The sequence below is a fragment of the Lissotriton vulgaris genome, chromosome 1_1 (genome assembly GCF_964263255.1).
Source record: "Lissotriton vulgaris chromosome 1_1, aLisVul1.2, whole genome shotgun sequence".
In the NCBI taxonomy this organism is placed as follows: Eukaryota; Metazoa; Chordata; class Amphibia; order Caudata; family Salamandridae; genus Lissotriton; species Lissotriton vulgaris.
This window is the reverse complement of record NC_141685.1, coordinates 1,129,575,423-1,129,597,993: the sequence shown is the minus strand read 5'-3', so window position 1 is coordinate 1,129,597,993 and position 22,571 is coordinate 1,129,575,423. Positions and strand designations below refer to the sequence as shown.

Below are 22,571 nucleotides of genomic sequence, written 5' to 3'. Positions count from 1 at the left end.
ATTTCACTTTTGGTTTCCTAATGATGTAATACTAGGTCATGTGACCTAAAAATAACACTTTTCATTGGTTCAGAACTTTTGCTTTTCCCAAATCATGTAAACCCCTCCTTCTTTCCTCACTCTGACTTTCATCTTGGTGAGAGAAAGACCATTTACGTGAAGTTCAACAATGGCTTCCATTCTTGCTGCAGCTGGTACACCCCCACCACCACCTCCACCTCCTCATAAGAAGAGAGGACCACCAAGTCAATTTACCTCCAACAGAGAGCAGGAAGAGGAGGAAGAAGAAGAAGAGGATCCACATCAACAACAATTTATCCCAGAGTTGCCCCGTGTTTCAAAGAGAAAAACTAGTTTCATCTGGCAGTTTTTTTCCATCCCTCCAGGGGAGAAGAAGGTGAATGCGAAATATGTCACCTGCCTCATCTGTGATTACAGATTGTCAAGAGGCACAGAGAAGAAATATAGTATGGGCAACTATACTATGCATCGACATATGACCAGGTGGCATCCCTTGAACTACCTTCTCCCACCATGTTTAACGTCTGGATTGTTGGACATAGTTACATCCACTGGGCTCAAAGGTATGCTGAGAACAGAAATTTACCTAACCTCAATTTACAAGATGTGGAAATTAAGTGGTTGGGCCAAAGAGGATTAAAATGTCACCAATTGATACCATTGGTGAAAACCTTTATGCATTTGCCAAAACCTGACCTGTTAATTGTGCACTGTGGAGGTAATGATTTGGGCACTTTGACAGGGGTAGGTCTGGAAATGCTTTTAAAGGACACCTTTGAGCAATTAATGGCACTTTTTCCTCAAACTGCCTTGGTATATTCCAATATATGCCAAAGACAGAAATGGAAGTGGTCCAACCAATTTTGTCCACAAATTGAGAAAGCGAGGAAGCATGTAAACAAATCTGTTTCAGCTTTCATGAGAGACCATGGAATGGGCTCTCTGTACAACAATAACTTGCGTTACTACATGCAAGATATCTACAGAGGAGATGGAGTTCACTTCTCAGATGAGGGCAACAGAATTTTCATTCTGAATTTAAGACTGTGCATTGGTACCTACTTATAAGTACCTAAATGCACCATAAACCCAAAAGCTCTTCTCAGAGCTACCCTTCATCTGATCACTCACAATTATTATTTTTTTCTAATTTTTTTCATTAATTTTCCACAAAATACGCTCAAAGACCGCTACCCGGTTCGCGAACCGAAAGCTAACCTCGCGGAATTTTTTTTAAAAAAAATGTTTTTTTCCGCACATGTAAGCCTCCTCAGCCACCCTCAGAAAACCTAGAGGGCCAAGATAAGTCTACCATGACCCCTTCTACCCATTCTAAACATTATTTGCCCTCCATCTTGTATCTTAATGCGACCGAAACACAAAATGGTGGACTCCCGTGACGCTTAAGGTTCGCTAACCGGGCCGCTTCCCGGAAAGCGGTCCAAAAAAAAGGTGGGAAAGTAATTTACAGAAAAACGACTAGAGACACTCTCACCAAATATAGATTAGCTCATACTACATAACAATCCCTTCCATTCTCACAAATTTCATTGAAATTTCATTTAGCCATTTAGCCTGTAGACCTCTCCAAGTACCGTGAGGTAAATTACTTCACAAAACACATCTGAAGTGTTGGAATTGACAACCAATGAAAATGTTACTTTCATTTTCTACTTTTATTACCTGACATTTGATTGGTTATATACCTGAATATATATAAAGGAAGAGAAGGAAACACAGCCATTTTGACTACTACTTGTTGTTGTATATATCATTTAGAATATCACTAATAACATCAACTTGTTTCTAAAGGTAAGTTGTTATTTTTAAAACTGAAGTATATTGTGCACTATAAGTAAATATGGTAAACTTTTTCAGATAGTTATATACTATCCCTCTGTAAGAGTTAGACATTGAGAAAGGCTTCTTTATTATAATTATGGACTGATTTAGGTTTCTGTGGTATAATTATGAATTTACTTAGGCTTCTTCACAGGCACTTTTTAATAGTACTACTTCACGCCTGAAACCATACAGTGCCCATAGATTACTTCTCTGTTAGAAACTCACAAGTGCCTGTCTGAACTTAAACCCAACAGTGCCCTATCTCTACTGATATATTTATTTTTTATGCAAATTACAGCAATAAAATGGAAGGTGAGCAGAATGTTTCCTTCGAAATTGTTCTGGAGAACAACACAGAAAAAGTTATTGAGGACAATGATGACTCAGATTTCATGGATGAATCACGGGACCATGAATTAGTTCAATGTGTAGAATCTGTGGATCATTTACATCATTATGATGACGGACAAATGTTGGAACTTATGTTCACTGAACAAAAACACATATCAGACAGTGAAATGCTAGACGTTGTATTAAATTTTGAAAAACAATCCGAAAAATAAAATTGTATGTAATATTAAAAAATTGTTTGAGTCTTTAATCATTTTTATATGTAATTCATAAACTAGTTAAATGTTAGAAATGTTATTAAATTTTGAAACACAAAAAAGCTCACGCACAGAGCAGTTTTTAGCCATGTTATCCAATGGAAGGTGGATAACATGGCTAAGAGCATTTGCTGGATAATGCATGAATATCGCTGACTTTTCAGCGATATTCATGCATTGTGGCCGATGTGCGGCGATAATTTTTGTCTCTAAACAATTAAAACGAAGCACAAAATGGCGAATTCCCGTTTCGCTACCAGTTTGCGGCCCAGTTCGCGGCCCGTGAAGCGCTTCTACCGTGAAAAATCATTTTTTTTTTTATTTTCCCCACGGGACCCTTTAATAACCCCAACAACATTCCTAGGGGGTCAAGAGGGGGATACCTTGCCCCCTTTCATTAAATTCCCCTTTCGTTTTTCACCTCTTCTTCTCTCTCGATCCTACCGAGAGATAAGATGGCGGCCGCTCCGGACTGTTTAGAATGTTGACAGACACCGGAGAGCCAATCAGCTTTCTGCGCGCAAAGTTCCGATAAGCGAAAAGTAAGCGGACCGGATCGCTGCCCAGAGCGCTGTTACAGATATATATCTTGGTTTGAACGTTAATTTCTCAAAAACTACTGGAGCACATATATTGAGACCTAGCAAAGGCACATCGGGCTAACAGTCCCTACAATTTTGCCAAGTTTCGTGCAAATCCATTCAGCCGTTCGAGCTAAAAGTGAGTCCAACCGCCCTATGGAAAAATGAATGGGAAAAACGCGTTTTGGGACCACCCTTTTTTCTCAGCCCCCCCTTGACGAACTCCACCAAATTTTCAGGGGCTGCTCAGAATCAAAATGTGCCATTTTCCTGAAAATTTCAGCTGATTCCGTCCACAAACGCCAAAGTTATTAGACATAGAATTTTCAGAAGTTCCATAGAGAAAAAATCCTAACTATATATACCTACTGGCTATCGCCAGTAGGTAATATATATATAATATATAACATAATCTCAACATAGTATCTTTCAGTTGCCTTTCTTCTTCCACGTGAAGGTGCCAAGCCATCTGATGCATTTAGCAATGAAGGGAGCTGAGCGGAGGCAAAGCATGTAGCACGACTAGTTGGTGTCAGTCCTTGTTTGCCAGCTAGAAAGCCTGGGAAGAGGAAGTGCCTTGAGTGAATTTTTTTAAAAGCGTGCCCTTTTATTGCCCTGACTTTCTCACTGGAGTTTCAAACCAGTATTAATAGTAACCCCATTCAACCAGTAGTTGAAATTCAACAGTATTTATGAAAGAGATCCTGTGCATCAATCTAGGAGAGGGAACTGCTGAGAGAGCATTTCTATTGACTTGATAAGGTAATTGAGTTGTCTTATAATAATAGAGGAATGTAATGCAAGATATGACAAGTGTTGTCAAGTAGTAGAAGCCCTAAAACCACTGCTTAATTTGTACAGGTGGGGACAGGCTGTGGCCAATGGCACACTTTTTGTAATAGAATTAGTGACTTATTTTTCACATTTGACTATCTATAGTAAGGCAGAGAAAGACAGAAAAGAGAGATAGATGGAGGAAGAAGAAGATAAGAAACAGCCCTCTATGCAGTAAGCAGGGATTAATAAACCCTGCAAGAGTGAGGTTAAGAGGACGGAAATATAGTGTGGTGGAAGACATAGGCCTAAGTTGGAATCAAGACTAGGCAGCCTTGCTATTTATCATTTCTGGTATTTGGTATTACCATCAGTGGGCTACTAAGGAAACCTTTGGGCCTTGTAGGTATACTTGTAAAGCGCACTGCACTTGCACTTTGTTTCTGAGTAAGAACTGTCTAAAACATATCTGAGAGCTCATTTAGATTATTTCTAGTTATTAAAAATAAGATGAAGAATTAACCTAAAGCTCATCATCCCAGGACTTCCTTTACACCCGTAAAATTGATGTCCTTATTTATCTTGACATTTGCACACCATGATGCTACTCACCTACACATGTGTAGGAGCCGTGCCTGCTCCATCATTTCCATTTTCAGAAACTGGGTGGATTGACCTAAGGTATATGATGATGGTTATTATTTGTCTTTTACCCTTCTTATTCTTGGATTTTGCTTGGTCATCGTTCGATATCTGAAAAATGGAAAAACAAAATACTGTTCTTAGATAAAGAACACATATTTTCTACTAGTACGTTAACAGACCATTCCTATAGTTTCCTGAATAATGGAGGATTTTAATTAAGGCATGTGAGAATGTATCAAAGTAAAGTTGTACGCAAAACATATATTTGAACAATGTGAATTTCGTACAAAACAGGTTTCATCTTATAAAGTTTCATCATAAATCGTTTGAGGATTTCACACAAGAGGTCTCAGGCATCCTCATTATATGCTACAAAAGTATGGGGAAACAATGCTGCTTGTCTAATTTAGCATCCCTTTCTGAATGTGAGGTACCCGTTCAGAAAATATATTTATTTCCCAGAGGATTGTTTTGGATGGACAGGGCATGCTATGTTCATACTTCTGAAAGTGGTTAGACTATGCTTTTGCTAAAACGCTGTTTATCTAATGTTCATGACATTTTTAAACTGGCTTTCAAAAATGTGAACACCATTGGAAATTGCTAAGAATTTCTTAAGCTGAGTGAGTAACCTATAACACCTTGAAAGTTTTAGGCTGCTGAGCTTCCAAAGACGTGTTTTCCCAGACGACTTTTGGTGTTGGCAGTCTTGAACTGGGATCTGGGTCCGCACAGAGAATGGTCACATGCACAGTTAGGTTCCAACAAGAGGTATGAATTTATCAGCAACATTTGCATGTGCACTTCTGATAATATTTATGCTGCATCTTTGCTAAATTACATACTACCTTCCACTAATGAAAAAATACTTTGTCAATTAATAAAACTACTGCTAAATTAACAGAATAATTGCCTATCATTCAACTATCTCGAAGTACACGGCCATTAGGACTTTCCTGTACACAGCCAATCGGAGCGAGAGCTCAGATCTTTAGAAGAATGCACCCCCTTTATCAGTGCATACAGAACTGGGCCGTAAGCACGAGAATCTAGGGAATTCATGATATTGTCACCTTCTAACCAGATATGTATTTTGGTTACATAGCTGTGCCTTTTCAAAAGATCTGAAGGACCAGTGAGGCACAATTTGTCTCCTTCCAGACCAAATACAATCTTACAGATATTTGTTTTGGGATTATTTGGACTTTTTACAATAACAATATCTCCTTTTTTAACTGTCTAAAAATCATGACTTAAGTTTTCTGACACAACCAATTGTTAGTTGTAGGCTCCATCAACGGACCAGAGCACATTAAAACTTAGATAGATATTCAAAGCACATAATGAAAGGTACAGCCAACAAGTACCAAACTTTTGCCTAAAACAAGTCGAAACTTATTTCGCTTTGTCACAAAAAGAGCTGTACAGTTCACCAAATCTGTGTGCATATCCATGAGTGATGTGTAATGGTCTCTTCCCATTTCTAATTAAATCCTATTGACTTGCTGTACTCATGTCCTTGTTAGTCCTTTGTGTAATATTAATGTAGTCCCATTATAAAAGTTGGCATTCTCTTAAGGGTCTGTTGATCTATTTTCACTTCTAAAGGTTTCCTTCGGACTTGCCCTGTTTGTATCAATTGGTCCTTTGTTTGTTTCTTTTATTGTTCAAGAGAGCTAGGTTGACTAAGCTGAACTCTCCTTGGGGCATATGGACAGGTCCGCACAAGAGGGTAGAGTACAGTGTCCAAGAGTGATACAGCAGCAGGTACAAACCTCCAATCTGTGTGAACTTAAATAGTGTAAAAGCCTCTCTTGGAAGAGCACACCAGCAGACCCCCTTCGTTACGGAGAAACGTTTACAACTACGAGATACCTAAACATGGAAGAGACTATTTAGTAAGACCAGTCCCCTCTACATTCCAAAATAAGGAATGGTTTTAGCGATATGAAAAACAAAGATGATATAACCAGTACACAAAATATCCTTCTTTCAACGTATCTTTCTTTAAGATCATAATGTGGATCTGATCTGGAGCTCAATAAGTTGTGAACAAAAGCCTATGAACCGCCACCTCCCGTAACGAGCTTACTCGACCAAATTATATATCCTAGGAGAATCTTGACGTATAATAAGAAGCAGAATCAGAAAATATCAGTGTTACACAATTCCTGCTGAAACCTCCTTAATATTAAAAACCACTGAATCTCCGTTATATGAAATATTTGGAATCTACTCTACAGGATAACATATTAAAGAATTTGTTGTACACCTGTCTCTGTGTAAAACACGAATGACGGTCACCTGATGAAGGCCTTAGGCCGAAACGTGTTGTGTTCTATTCTACCGCATTTGCCTTCATAAATTTTCCATCGACCGAACATATCGTACAGCACCTTTTTTGTTTAAATGTATATTGTCTTGTTCTTGTTTACAATGAGTATCGCATGTTATTTATTGTCACTGTCATGAATTATAAGTGTTTTTTCATAAACTAATTCAATATACCTTTTTAAAGAAGAAATATACAATCTTTCTGTCCAAAATGGAAAAAAAGACATAAAAAGTTACAAAAAATAACAAGAAAAATAAAATAATCATATATTTTTTCATACGTTGCTGTCTAAGCGAATTATTACTGTCTATGTAAGTAATATGTAAAATGAGGTTGTAACAAGGGCACTAATATTATCAATGGTTTGCTATTTTTCTTCTCAACTTATGTATGTATATTCCCTACGAATAGCAAGCCACTAGTTTGTAGGGGTCCCCTTTCTTTCCAAACAGAAGGAAACAGTACAGATAAAAACATGCCCAAATTACAGACTATCTGCTTTTGATGCCTGATGGTTGATGATTTTATTTTCAAAATGTCAACCTGACTTTCTAAATTTTGATTAGCTAGTTAAAAGGACATGCTGCAAAGTCCATGAGTCAAATATTTACATTTTAAATTATTTATCTCAACTGAATCTTGTTTTGAACATTTCGGGCCACACATTTCCCTCATAAATCTAATAGCTAAGAAGCTGATCATGGCTCAGGATCACACAATGTGGAAGGGGCAATAGCAATACCACCAGATCAATATCCTTCTAGAAGCAAATAGGGCACATTACCATCACATATATACTGAGAGAAAACTGAGTACACGACAAAAAGACATGCACGTTCATGGAAATACAACCCAAATTCTGGGTTCCGTTCTACACCTTCTTCTAAGGAATTACAAGCCATATGGTCCCATCAATATTGTCACATTACTAAGTGATTTAGGTAGTAGTTACGTTCCCCTTAGAGATGCCTGCAGATGACACTGTTTCTTCTGATGCCGGTAACCTATACACCCTTGCCTCCTGTATACCTGAAAAGCTTCCAGTTTTACTTTGTAAATACTATTTCCAAAAAGCAGAGAGAGTGGTAACTCACAAACCTTGAGAACATTTTCTTTTAGACCTTCTTTTCATCACACACGCTCAGATAACTGATTACATTGCCTCTGTTGTGAGATTTAGTCCCAGTTTAGAAAATACTTCAAAAAATCTTATAAGAGTTGGTTTATTGTGGTCTGCTATAATGATATCTTGTTTCTTTTATTTATTTTATTTTTAGTGTTTTCTATAGCGCGAACATGACCCTGCAAAGGGCGTCAGAGCGCTTTACAGTAGCATTTAAACAACATTCCTAACTTTACATATTACTATACATTGGTGGTTGCAGTAATTGCAATTCCGAAGGGCTAGCAGCAACCAAAAAGTTCACTGATAGATTACCATAAAGTCTTAGAACTTTTTAAAACAATGAGATAAAAACGAGTTTAACAGACCAACATTGTACAGTGAGCTTGTAGTGTGAAAATTGTGTCCGCCAGGCAGAATGAAATAAATAAAGAACAATTTTAAGGAATTATGGGAGAAATTTCCTCATATGAAACGATTTTGCTTCCTTTTTGAATTTTGCGAAGGTTGGCATTCTTCTCAAGTCGGGGGGAGGGCGTTCCAGATTCTCGGTGCGGCCCCTGAGAATGCTCGGTCATACGTTCTTTTCTTACGGAAGCGCGCCGGTTTCAGTAGTAGATCAGCCTTGCTTCTGGAGGAACGTGACCCTCCCGACAGCGTGAGTTTCTGGGCGAGGTAGACTGGAGTATTGTTGTGTATTGCTTTGTGGGTGATGCATACCAGTTTGAACTGGATTCGTGCTTCAAAAGGAAGCCAGTTGAGAGCTTTCAAGTTGGTGGAGATATGGTCAACTTTTTTGGATCCCACTATGAGTCTTGTGGCTGCATTAAGACATGCTTTCAACGGGGCTGTTGAGATCTTAGGGAGTCCATCTAAGGTTGTGCAACCATATTCAATCCTTGAGATGACCAATGCTTGAACTGCTGTTTTGAGGTCTGCTTTATTTAAAAAAGGTTTTAGATTTTGTAAGTAACTCAAGTGGAATCTGGTGTTTTTTTGCCATTGTGTTGATATGTGCCGACATATTAAGGTTTTTGTCCAGAATGATACCCAGAGATTTAGTTGACTCCACAATCTTCAGAGTGCACTTTAGTGCAGTGATGAGGTTGGACCATCCTGCCATCAGGAGCTGAACCAGGATAGCACTGTACCCTCAAATCCCGTCCTTTCTTAATTATGTAGCTCATTCCTGCAACTCCTTGATAATGTTGCACCACTATAGGGTGGCAAGCCATATAACCAAATATTTTTCGGCAAGCATGGGAGAAAGTGCTGGTGCTTTGCCTGTCAAATTGTGTCCAAAGGAGGGTGGTTACTCTAGGATATGCCGAATGCTCCGGATAAGGTAGGGGATTTTTGCCGCGCCGGCCACTTCCATCTTCCCGTCTGGTTAAAAATGGGTTGGAATGCAACCTGAACGATTGTCAGTACCTAATTGGACAAGTGTATTTTCAGACAGGAGTTCCTTGCTCACTGACCCACTAGAACCAAGGTACACATGACTGAACAGCCCCAATCAGGGCAAAACGAGTCTTGGGTTGCATGTTGCAGTTCAGAGAGGACCTGGTTTGACAGTTTGGCTGGGCTTTTCCTTTTTGAATAGGGTCAAGACTAATTTGCAAATGGCTGTCCTCAACTGAGGTGGCATGCTGGGCAAAAGAACGAAGGGTTGGAATGCTACCAGATCATTTGCCCTAAATGGCCATGGGTATGCACAGACAGGGGTCCCTTGCTTGCAGTCTCACTTGAACCCAGAGACACTGGACTGAAGAGCCCCAATCAGGGCAAAAACGGTCTTAGATTGATTGTGGGGAGAGGATTTGGCCTTACAGCTAGAGTGGTCGACCTCAAAGCTGGGGAACCGGGTTTGAGTCTTGGCAACGACCCTCAACATCCTGCGATTCTGGGCAAATAGATTAATCTTCCTGTGCCTAACAAAAATGAATGTGTTCTCATGTAACAAAACTGGTGCTCATGTAAAGTGCTCTGATAGCCGATGTCTAGGGTCTAGTTCGAGCTGTATAAAACTTTTTTTTTTAAAAAGAAAAAATTGTCCTGGTTCACAGAGGACCTGGCTTGGCAGTTTAATTTAGATGCTTCCTATTAGAGCAGGGTCAAGACTGATTTGTATATGGCTAGGTCTAATCTGATTTGGCATGATAGACATAAGAATGATGTATTGGAAAAACCCTTTCAGTACTGGAAACTTCGCGAGTCAAGACCCACGAGAGCACCAAAGTACACGTGTTACCTCACCCAGGGAAGCAGGGTGCATAGGTGTCTTTTCGTGTCGGGTTTTCTCGTCGTTTCCAATGGAGAACTGCAAAAAAGTGCTGCAGGTGACCAAGTGAAGAGTTTACGGATGGATCCAAGGGTGGATTGGAGATCTGAAGAACCTGAAAGCAGAGGGGACAGAGTTTGGGTCAGTAGCCAGTGACCAGGAAGGCGACAAGAAGATGCCAGCCAATGTCGGGTGCTTTCGGGTGATGTAGGTGAAGCTTGACTCTTGAGCCACGAGGTCCAGGAAGCGTCACAACAAACAGGAGCTGGATTAGAGCTGTTCCATGTCGATTGTCGAGTGCTGCAGTGTTGGTATCCAGATTGGACCCAACAAGCCTTGGCAACATCAACCCACACAAAATAGAAAGATTGGCTTCAGAGCAGAACAGCAAGGTCTGAGGGACTCACCCTTTGGGGGGGAGTCCATGCACGTCTTGAGCAACCAGTAAAGCTCAAGAAACAAAGTAGATTCCTTTGTGGGGATCCACCAGTCGACGGACCAGGGATCACAAAGGGACCTCAAGCAGAAATGCAGGAAGCGGGCCCAATGAACACTTGTGGAGTGTAGGCCTCTAAGCTTCAGGGCAAAAGGTGCTCAGGGCTTGGACTACAAGTAGCCCAATGCACAACTTTGGGAAAACTTGGGAAGTCAATGCACTAGCAAATGTGCTGGATGTCCAGGAGTTCCGGCCCCACGTCTCTCCTGATAGCTACAGGTCTCAACTCTGCTGGGGACTCATGTCACCCTCGGAGATGTCTGGAAGTCCATGTCCTGTGCCGCAGATTCTTCGGGATCCGGCGGGAGCCTTGAAAATGCAGACCGGCAAGATGCTTCTTTGGTGCCTGTTTGACAGGGGAGTCGCTCCTTGACCCCAAGGGAGATTTCTTCCCTCTTCCAGTCGATATGGAATGTCGAAGGTCCAAGATTTATGTTTCAGAGTTTCATCCAGGGTAATCTAAAGTCCTAGGGACTGGGTTCCTATACTTATACTAAGTTTAGGCATTGGACTAACTCTAGGGTCCCACCTATGGTAGGACCTGGGGAGGGGGTGGTTACACCCCTTCAACTTTGTCTAGTTTCACACTAGAGCTGGGGCTGAGTGCCCCAGCAACCGGTTTGAACTGGGAAATGCATTGGGTACACCTTGTGTGCCACAGGCACTGTCTGGAAAGCATTCACTGAATGCACCCACCCTGCCCCAATACATTAACGCCTGTCTGGGGAGGTGCTGCCACCTCCCTGGACCGGAAACCTGTAGTCCAAGCCTCCCCTGCCGGAGTTCCGTCCAGCAGCAGGAGGTCAGACTCGTGTCTGTGGAAGCAGCATCTATTTTGTGATGCTGGGGCTCTGTTTAACTTCTATCGGGTTTACCAGTGTGGACATGTCTTCTCCCTCCAGAAGTGGGGGGGGGGGGGGGGGGTGTAGTAATCCAAAGTGCACTTAAGAGTATATGGTATGGCTGTATCATAGAACAGCTATAAGGAAGGGATTCCGAACGCTGCAGAGGGCTCAGCTCATGCTTGGGCACCCTCTCTCACCAAACCAAGCACTCTGCCTTCAGTATTGTCAATACATGCTTCAGCCCCTGGTAGGCCTCTGGGGTACCTATGCCCTTGGTCCCTAAGGAACCATATACTAGGGACTCATAAGGGTGACCCAGTAACCAATCTGGAGTGTACCTAATGTACATGCAATCAATTTAGAGAGGAAGCCACAGCCAGACTAAAGTTGATAAATCAGTGAAACACAGCAAAAAGCGGGGGTAACCATAGTAAGCATATCCTACTCCTCTACACTACCCACGTTATTGCTCGTGGTTAGACCTATTGCAAGCATCCTCCTATCACCTTTCGTGTTTGTCCTGTACTACCCTAAGTAGACCATGATATGCCCAGACGTGGGTCCCTAGCTCACTGTGCCAATGGAACCAAACAAACCCCACTGAAAGGCACCAATCAGGGCAAAACCTGTCCTGGATTGCATGTGTTCTGGGTCAGGAAGGACGTAACTTGGCAGATCGGACTGGACTGTTTCTATTGTAGTAGAGTAAAGACTGATTTTAATACGGCTAGTTTAAATCTGGGATGGTAAAATGCTACTCTGAGCGATTGCCAGTGGTAGACTTATTGCAAGTATCATCCCATCACCTTTTGTGTGGGTCATGAACTGCCCTAAGCGGTAATGGTCATATTCCGAGTTGGGTCCTTTGCCCATCGTGCCGAATGAACCAAGGTACACCCAACAGAAGAGCCTTAATATTGGTGGTACCAGAGAGGGGGTGGCTTGGCAGGACTGTTCGTATTGGAGCAGAAACAAGACTGATTTGTACATGGTTGGGTCTAATTTGAAATGGCATGACAGGCAAAAGAATGGTGGGTTGAAATGCAATTGGCAGTGGTTAGACATATTGCGAGCATCCTCCAATCGCCTTTTTGTGATAGCTTGATTAGTTAGCCTTTTTCCAACCTAAAAGTACATTTAAATATCATTTGCTTACAACTGTAAATTTACCCGGAGTTACTGCAAGAGCTGTGGCAATTAATACAAGTACATTTTGACGAGGAGGCATGGTAAGTAAGACCCTTATTAATATTCAAAAAGGCCCCATGTGTGGTGTTGATTTCATAGACCCAATCCAAAGCTTTTGGCTGCATCTGAAGGAGAATGACCCAAACAAATTCAAGAAAGAAACACTAACTCCTCGAGGCTGCTTTACAGTATGTCACGGTCCACAGTGGCCTACGCTGCTGAAATGTTGAAGAATATGAGGCATGTCTCCCAATTGTTATATTTGAATGCATTGGAAGGGTTTCTGGTCCTCACACAATCACTATTTCTGTCTTGGCATTTCAGATAAAAGAAACTCTCTTTCATAAGAACAATATGTAGTCCACACAAGAGAGTGCCCATTATCGAGGAATTACACGCAAGATACACACAGATCACACAGATCGATCTCAGTTTCAATTCAGAAGTACAAACCCTTAAAAGAAATGAAGGCAGTGTTAGTGGGAAGACAGCTGGGGAGGGCACATGAGGTGCAGGAGAGGAGTTCAAGGACAATCTGAGAGGGCAGTTTGATGTCCCATACTTTGCTTTGCTATCCTTTTATTGTTTGGGTGGTTGGTTATTATTTTAACCAAAATACCAATAAATTACATTAGAAAAAAAGGAGGAGATTCATGAGCATGCTAGTCTATAACTTCTATGAGCGGATCAGAAGTTGTGAGAAGCTGCTGACCATTTGGTCTAAAGAACCAAAGATACAATGCCTACACCTTAATAGTGATTCCAAAAAGTCTCAGTAACAACATTATTACAAAGGAGAGATTATGTCATAATGCCATATTTACCTAGGTGAGTGGAAGAGCAGAGTCATGTAGTTTATAAATGGAAGGTTGGATTGTGTAATATAGTGGGTGTGCATTGTGTCCTTTGCTTTCATAATTTAACTGTTAGTGTTAAGCTTCAAGTTCATCTCTAGAAACTGAAAATACTTATCAAGATGAGAATGAATGAGGTCATAAAGTATGAGTAAAAGTAGATTACCAAAAAATGTGTTTCTGTACTCAGAGTATAATACTAATGCCAGAGAAATGGAACAAGTCACAAAAAAAATTGCACACTCACAATGTTGCACATAGTTCTCGATATACATTAATATATCTTTTTGAGCTAGAGAAATCCCTTTCCAGCAGACAAACTACATTACTTGTTCCATAAATTGTTCAAAAACCAAAAAATAGAAATTTCTCGATCTAACCTGGGGTGTCAGGGTCAAGTAGGTGTGGTCAAAGATGCTACTTGGTGCACAGGACAAATTTGACGATCTTTGGTCTGTTGTTGCCAATATCTGCATAATGGAAAAAGTAAACTGATGAAGTTACAGAGTGGCTAAAACATCTATAGGAATGAAACAGAAGTAGTTTGATTCATTTCTACGACATAAGATCAAAGTTGTGGAAATTATATTAGTCATACAATGGAAATCTCATATGAAATGTTTGTGCAATTGCTTATTTGGACTGTATAGTTTAATCAAATAACATTCAATGGATAAAATACAGTGGAAATCACAATTTATATATGATGATATATCCCTGTACCACCTAACAAAAGAGTGTGTACCTCAATCTTTCGCAGCTGTTTTGATTGGACAGCAAGGGCATTTCCACATCTCATGCTAGGCATCATAGTCTGCATTTCTTTGTTGCTTGTGTCATGCCATCTGGTTACATCCTGTTGAATGTAAAAAGATTAAAAGATATATTCTATTTTTGGAGCAGTATATTATAAGAGAAGAAAACATTGGCTCTGATTTAGAGGTGGCTGGTAATGGGCCAGCTGTGGTGTGTCCACCATAGACTTTCTGCTGGTTCACCAGAGAAGTATCCTCTAACATTAGAGTTAGCTAATCCCACACAAATTGAGGACAGTTCAATAACAGGCAACTTCAGATCGAGCCACATGGCCTCACTTAAACTGTGCTGTTGAATTTCAATTGCTTGAAAAGAAGTAAAAATTAGAGATTCTCATATTGGACATTGACGGTGTTAGTCACAGATATGAAAAGCTGCTGACCATGTGAGCCATGGAGCCAAAGAGAAAAAATTTGCAACCCACCTGCAAGCAGACCCGGTACCAACAAGATGTTTGAAAAATGTGATCAGCATATTCTGTGTTTCTACTTAATTCACACAGTTTCACTCCTGGGGCATAGTTTTATGTTGTGCCACAGATTACCAGAAGTATACATAGTTAAGATTGGTAATATCTTGTTTTAAGAGTGTGATACATGTCACAGAAGATGTAGACTATGTATTCACACCATGGACCAAAGAATGAGGTACCTCACACCTTAAATACTGCATGCTAACTTCAAATATCATGGATCTCCATTGACATACAGTAAATATAAAGAGAGCAGAGCCATTCCAGAATCATGCCAGATCATAGCAATCATGTGTTGTTTACTGCACAATTTGCAGAACCTTATAATACTAACCTGAAGCATTAATTTGTGGCTTTGGCTGGTTTTGAGGGCACAGATAAAATTTGAAGGAAGGCTGATTACATTTTGCAGATATCCTAGAAGAATGAATTTGTTACAAAGGCAAGTCCAGAGTGCACGGTCAAAATAGGAGGGACAGTTGGTTACGTTCTCCAAGGAGCCCAATGTTGTCTAAAAGAAAAAAAAAAGACCTTAGTTAAAGATGTGTTCTGCTGCACACCAGAGCTCATATCTGTTTTTCATGTATTGTGGAACATAACATTATCTACCCCAACTCAACTTATCAACAGATTTATTGTTGGCAATGTAGATGCAGTGCAGTGCAATATACTCATCACCAGTGGTAGCCACATGGCAATCATATTCAGCAATTGCAGCAAATGCACGCATAAAGTGCATCATGCACATTGTATTCGACATGTGTTTACAAAACAAAATCTTCTTGATAAGCCAAAGTAAAAATTATGATATAAATAATTTTTTTAATTGCCTTTACTGGTTTATAGGTACATAATACAGCTGCATCAAGTATTGTAAGATAATTATGAAACATGTATGGTGACTACAAAAATTGTATCCATACAAGTCTATTTCCTCTTCAAGTACAGTCTGTAAAGGACAAGTAGAGTGCAATATACATAGCCAGCAGTAATTAATACATTGAGGTATGAAGAGGTCCCTCTATGTTGGTTGTGTTGAAGACGTGGGGGGGGGGGGGTATTCAGGGTCTTTGTCTAGAGAGTGTAGGTATACATGGAAGGATGACCAAATATCCCTGGGGCATGATGCAAGGGGTTTTAGATTGCCATAGTCTCCCCGCATGTTTTCGCTTCTGCTCATGCTTTTGAGTCACTCTTTAACAGTAGGAGGTCTGGGCCCAACCTAGCTCAGGAATATTTCCCTCATGCCAAGTAATAATGCAACAGAAACCAGCCAGCAGATTGCCTGGGGTATGTCATAGGTGTAACCTAACAGAGCAACCATTGGATTGGGAGCCAACTTGTAGTCTGTTATGTTGGAGATCTGGATATATACATTTTCCCAATAGTGAGCAATCACCAGACATGTCCATGTTAGGTGGGCAAAATCAGTTCCAGGGTATGACATTTCAGACATTTATTGTGTCTGGGGGTTCGAACTTTGCAATATCTGCTGGGGAGAAATAGCACATGTGGAAATATTTAAAGTGTATCCATTTATGCTTTGGTTAATGGAAATGCTTTTTATTTGTGCGCAGCAGTAGCCCCATATTTGGTCTGCAATAGGAGCCCCAAGTTCCTTCTCCCGGACCTTCCGCACCCAGGATGTTACGTCTTGTTTTAGGACCCGGGAATCTTGGTATAACCTAGATGTCATATGTCCGCCATCTGATACCTCAATCACTACAGACAAGGGTGAGAAGTCTTCTGGAGGGATTGGATAGGTGGGTATAAGAGATTTAAAGGAGCTCTGGAGCCTTTTAAAGACAGAGAGGTCCATTTATGATGCATTTGGCAGCCACATGTCGCCTAATAATTGTATGACGTGTCCATTGGGGAACAGGTCGCCAAGGGTGGACATTTAGGGCCCGATGTAGGTAAATTAGATTTACCGATTCATAAATACCGAATTTTACCGATTCGGTATTCATGAATCGGTAAATCTAATGTAGGTAATTTTTCGGTAAAAAATACTGAATCGGTAGGATTCGGTATTTACCGATTCTGTAATTACAGAATTGGTATTTGTCATTGATTCCTATGGGCCTTGAAGCCCATAGGATTCAATGGCAAATACCGATTCGGTAATTACAGAATCGGTAAAATTGCCGAATTGCCAAGGGGGACAGGGTGTCACTTTGACACCCTGTTGCACCCCTGTTTGTCGCTTGTGTGCCATGTGACACACATACATGCCCTTAGGGCATGTATGTGTGCCACATGGCACAGGTGTACATGTACACAGGTATTCGTTATTTACCATGCAATAGTATTACATGGCAAATAACGAATCGGTAAGGGCCTGTGGCACTGTTTTCAGTGCCACCTACAAATTTATTTACCGATTCGGTAAATTTACAGAATCGGTATTTTACCGATTCGGTAACTTTACCGATTCGGTAAACATACCGATTCTGTATATTTTAGGGCCCCTACATCTCCATTTGCAAATACCGGTATTTGCTGACCTACATCTGGCCCTAAGTATCTGTGAAGTGCACTTTTGACCAATGTCTCCTTGTGGGTGGTATCCAGGGATTATCTGCAATGGGGATGACGTCGGAGTACAGGGGACCGCCCTGTAGCGTATGTCCCAACCTGCGCCATAGCCAGCAGGATGTGGAAACTGTCTGTATGTACAACATTTTGAATGGGATGCCCGTGGCAGTATCTGTGAGTGGAAGAAGCCGTCCAGCTGAGCGCATTCTGGGCGTATGTATGGTATGCGCGCGTCAGGGTGGTACCAATGATATGTGTAGATACAGAGGCAGATGTCAGGTACCGCAAGACCTCCATGCTTATTGGAAAGTGTCAATGGCTCCCAGCGTACCCGGGGTCGCCCCCGCCCAAGTCTGTCACAGCAGAATGCCACGTAGATTGCCAAAGAAGTAATGTGTGAGCAGGATGGGGGTGGTAGTGAACAGATATAAAAAGCATGGTAGCACCACCATTTTAAGAATAGCCACACGTCCCATCAATGAAATAGGCAATTTTACATATTGTTCAAATTGTGCATTCAGGGTGGCCAATGCCGGTCCATAATTGGGCTGGAGGACCTGATCTCTATCCCTGTGTATTTGGATACCCAAATATTTAGTGCAGTCAGTGGTCCATCTGAGGGGGTATTCCGTCGGTAGGATTGGGTGGCATCCGTGAGCGGGAAGACCTCCGACTTTGCCCAGTTGATGCAGAGTCCTGAGAGTCGACCATAGCTGTCTATCTCCTGCATGAGCGGGGGTAGGTTATCCCTGGGGTGTCGCATAAACAGGAAAATGTTGTCTGTGTATAGCGATAGTAGCAATGGGCCATATGTAAGTTGCATTCCGCTTTGTATGTGTCTGTCCTGCAGTGCCCTTACCAGTGGATCCATTGCAATTAGAAAGAGTAGGAGGGAAAGTGGACATCCCTGTATAGTGCCCCGGAATATTGGGATCGCGTCTGTGAGCGTGCCGCTTTTTCTCAAACAGGCTGTGAGTTTTGTATATAGTAGCATAATCAATGCATGAAACGGTGGGGGAATGCCTAGTTTTCTCAGAACGGCTCTTAAGAGAGGCAATTCAAGTGAGACGAAGGCCTTTTCCGCATGCAGCATGGCCACCGCAGCAGGTGTGTCCGGTGCCACCTTAGTGAGCACTGCAAATAGGGTCCATAGATTGAGGGAAGTTGCGCGGTGTGGGACGAATCATCCTGGGCTGGTGAAATGATTTACTCCATCAGCAATGCCAGTCTGTTGGCCAGTGCTTTGGCAGGTATTATATTATAGAGGTTAAATAGCCATAATGGGCGATATGAAGTGCATTTTCTGGGATCTTTGCCTTGTTTCAATATTATCATGAAAATTAGGAGTGTCAGCAGCAGTTCGCCGGTGCTTAACGATTTGTTATATAGCGTGAGGAGCTGTGGGACGAGTAGTTGTTTAAATGTCTTATAAAAGGTACCAGTCAGCCCTCCCAGGCCTGGCACCTTGGAGGGACCTAAGGCGGTGATAGCTTGTGTTCTGTGTTCCAGCATCAACGGTTCGCTAAGGAACTCCTGCTGCCCGTTTGACAGCCAAACCATAGCTAAGTCCTCGAGGTAGGAGGTCATCACTGTGGGATTGTAAGTGGCGCTAGAGGTGTAGAGGTTTTGATAGTATGTTTTGAATTCATGCAGGATGTTTTCGCTGCCTGTGAAAGCGGCTCCCATATCTGAGCATTTCCTGGCTATGTAGTTCTGCTGTCCGTTTGGGTGTAATAAGCACGCCAGTGTGCGACCAGATCACTCCTCCTCCCCATAACGTTGTGCCTTAGCATGTTTGTCCATGTATTAAATCTTCCTATCCGCCAAGTCCTGGAACTCCGTAACGAGGATATTTCGTTGGTACGTCCGGTCCTTATCCCCCTCCCCCACTGTCTGGTCTGTGTCATGAAATGCCTTCTCAGTTTTCTGCACTTGAGTGTGAACATCACATAGTATGCCTGTGTGTTTGGAAATGCACACTTAGCGGATATAGGCCTTGAAGGCTTCCCAGAGGGTTACTTGTGTGGATACAGATCAGGTGTTTAAATCAAAATATTCTGTAATAGAGGACTATAGTTCATTGTGGAATACAGGCTCTAGCAGGGCTTCTCTTCGGATCTCCAGCTGAAGGCCATGGGGCAACTTCATGGGATTCCCATTTATAATAGGACTGGGCTATAGCCAGAATGTTTTCAGGGAAGGACGGAGATCCTGCTGAGCCTTTAATGGACAAGCAATGAAAGAAACTAGTAGTCTAGTCCAGTCCAGACAGCGTGGGGGGACGAGTAGAATGTGAAACCAGGAGTACATCGGTAGTGGGTACGCCAGGTGTCTAATAGTAAATATAAATCAGTAAGTTGGCTGAATGCTTCCCAGGTGCGAAGCTTGCGAACTGGCTGTGTGCTGGTTGTATCTATCTGTGGGCAGTGTAACATGTTCAGGTCACCTCCCAATATCCAGTGGTCATTTCTAGGCGAGTATATAGTTCCTAGAAAAATTCAGGGTCATCAACATTGGGGAGGTCTATATATTGACTATTTGGATCCTTCGGTCTGCCAATGTACCCTGGATATATTGATATCTGCCGTTGGGGTCAGAGTATTGAGCCGTGAGGGTAAATGGCACACTCTTGTGGATCAGTATGCAGGTCCCCCAGGAAGTAGGAACTATAGTAGGAGAAGTACCTATGATTTCCCACTGCTTGTCAAAAGGGGGATCAGTGAATGGAGACAGATGGGTCTCCTGCAGCAGAGTGATTTTAATATTGTGCTTAGCTAGGTAGGAGAGCACTTGCTTCCCCTTCCGTGGGTTGTTAATGCCATGGATATTCCAGTATATAAGCGTAAGTTCTACTGTCTTCGACTTGTCATGTGGAGTGCTACCTAAGGGTATATTTTGATTCGATATCAGTTGCGTCGTAGCGACGTGTGGTTGGAGACATGTGCAATGGCGCAAGACAATTTATAGCATAACTGCACAGGATTAACATCAATGCGTCCGCATCTCATAAGTTCGTCCTCCTTCACAGGCAGGCCTAAGATGGTCGTGTTCCTGTAAGGGCTCCAGATGCAGCCTCGGTGAATGTCCCTGGGAGGGTGGTGGCCAGCTGGGAGAGGATGGGGAATGGGACCTGGGGAGCTGGTGTGCACATTGGCGGGACCCAGCGGTCCTGGCCTCAGGCTCGGCCATGGTCACTGTCACCATGGGGCCTCTGAGGCTCCCTCTCCTTCTCTGTGTTTTCAACCCTGGGAGTCGTCTCACTGTATCCCGCTGTCTCTCAAAGGTCCATGTAGGGTTTTCCTGGATTCTGTGACCAGTTGTGCATAGTTAACAATGGTGTTTGCTGCTGAAGGCGGAGCCTCACAAGAACGGGGCCATCTTGGTGGTGGTCGTGGCCACGCCCATCTGAGGATATAAATTAAATATTATGTTTTATAATTTTCAAAATGCACCTCACCCATCTGAATGATATAGAAGATCAAACAGTAAGGCCTCATTAAGAGCTCCTCAGTTAGACTGCTAGGTTGTCTACTTAGTGAGTCAAACATCTCATCCTCCAGCATGCTTGAAGCTGTCTCTATTGAAAACTCTGAATTCAATACCACCTTGCCTCTCCTGCAAGGTGCAATTGTCATCACTAATGTGGTCACCAAAATTATACCCTGCAACAGGAGGTACATTCTCTGTACCCACATTAAAAATATCCTGGCTATGTAGATATGTACATTTTGAGTATTTTCTGTATCAGGCAATGATAGTTCACATTTTTTATTTTTTTTTGCAGAGTTTTATATAGCGCGAACTAGACCCGAACCGAATCGGGTATCAGAGCGCTTTACATATTTTCCCGTTACGTTACATGAGGACACACTTTCATTTTAGGCACGGGGAGATTAAGTGATTTGCCCAGAATCACAGGAGGTTTTGGCGTCGTTACAGAGACTCGAACCCAGATCCCCAGGTCCGAGGTCGAGCGCCCTAGCCGTTAGGCCAACTCCTCTCACATGGGAGAATTGAATCATAAACTGTGGTGCGCTCAATAGATGAATTCCAACTATAAACACTTGTTGTTTAAAATAAATTCTGCAATCACTTTATGCTTTATTCCATCATGTTTTATGCCAAAACATATCTTTCCTTTATCTCTGTAAAAACTTCTTCTGGGCAAATATAAAGACCCAAATAGTAACAATATATGGTATCTCCAAAATGGAATTATAAAATATGATGTATGGTATCACTGCTCCAATTAAGATCAAAGGTTATTCAGTTTAATGTTATATAGTGACATATTATAATAATGAGTGATTGGTGTTTCTAGTGCTTTTTTGTCAGACAAAGCTTTTTCAAAATGTATGTATAAGTGGCACCACTGGGCATGGTGACATACCACCGTCTAAGATTGGGGGTCAGCTCAATGCAATTTCCAGAAATTGTATTGCTGCTCATTTGTCTTCCCCATCTTAGAGTTGGTGATGACTCCTCTGCCTGGAACAATGCCTTTGACAGCACAATAATTTACCTGAATGAAGGAAGGGCATCTGTTTCTTGTTGGCTGGTGTATTACTGTCCACTGCTAAACCTGTCCCTAAGTTTCAACTTTACAGAACTGTTTCCATGGATAAGTCACTGTACCTGGATATCTGGTAGCTGTATGACAACAGGGCTGACCTCAAATCTCTTTTTAGGTATCTTGTTGCAAATTGTGGCAGTCCATAGTTCGAAATCCTATAGGATGAAAAGAGGTAAAATATGTTGCCAATGGATTTCTTTCTCAACTTAAAATCTACACTACTACTATTCTTTTACACAAAACATAGCTATAAATATGCTGAAACAGGCTCAATTACTTCTATGTAAATGTAGATTTTAGAAAGTGCTCAGCATTTCTTGACATGAGATTTTGAAACAGTGCTTCATTTGTAGAGCAAGCAGCATTTCATTTGTCAAAATCAATTAATGAAAGCTATTAAAACACCAAACATGTGCCTAAAAACTGGTTGTGTCTGTAGCTTGGCTTTTGGCAACTGTGTACATTTGAAAATAGAGACATTTCCACTCAATGAACAGAAAAGGGTTAACATTTAAATTAGCAGCACTGCAAAATCATGCCCTAAAATCTATACTACTAGAGGCTTGATGTGGGATT

At 41.7% G+C, this 22,571-nt stretch overlaps 1 protein-coding gene across 1 annotated transcript in view; it reads right to left on the bottom strand.

Moving 5' to 3' along the window:
- The window catches only part of LOC147748760 (uncharacterized), a 30,022-nt gene that overhangs the window by 5,013 nt on the left and 2,438 nt on the right, over positions 1-22,571 (bottom strand). Inside the window, exons 2-6 of the mRNA XM_086963768.1 lie at positions 22,058-22,150; positions 15,219-15,395; positions 14,342-14,452; positions 13,977-14,066; positions 4,442-4,582 (exon numbers count right to left, since the gene is read on the bottom strand). Coding sequence (XP_086819894.1) covers positions 4,442-4,582; positions 13,977-14,066; positions 14,342-14,452; positions 15,219-15,395; positions 22,058-22,150 — 612 coding nt within the window. The remainder of the gene's footprint in view (positions 1-4,441; positions 4,583-13,976; positions 14,067-14,341; positions 14,453-15,218; positions 15,396-22,057; positions 22,151-22,571) is intronic.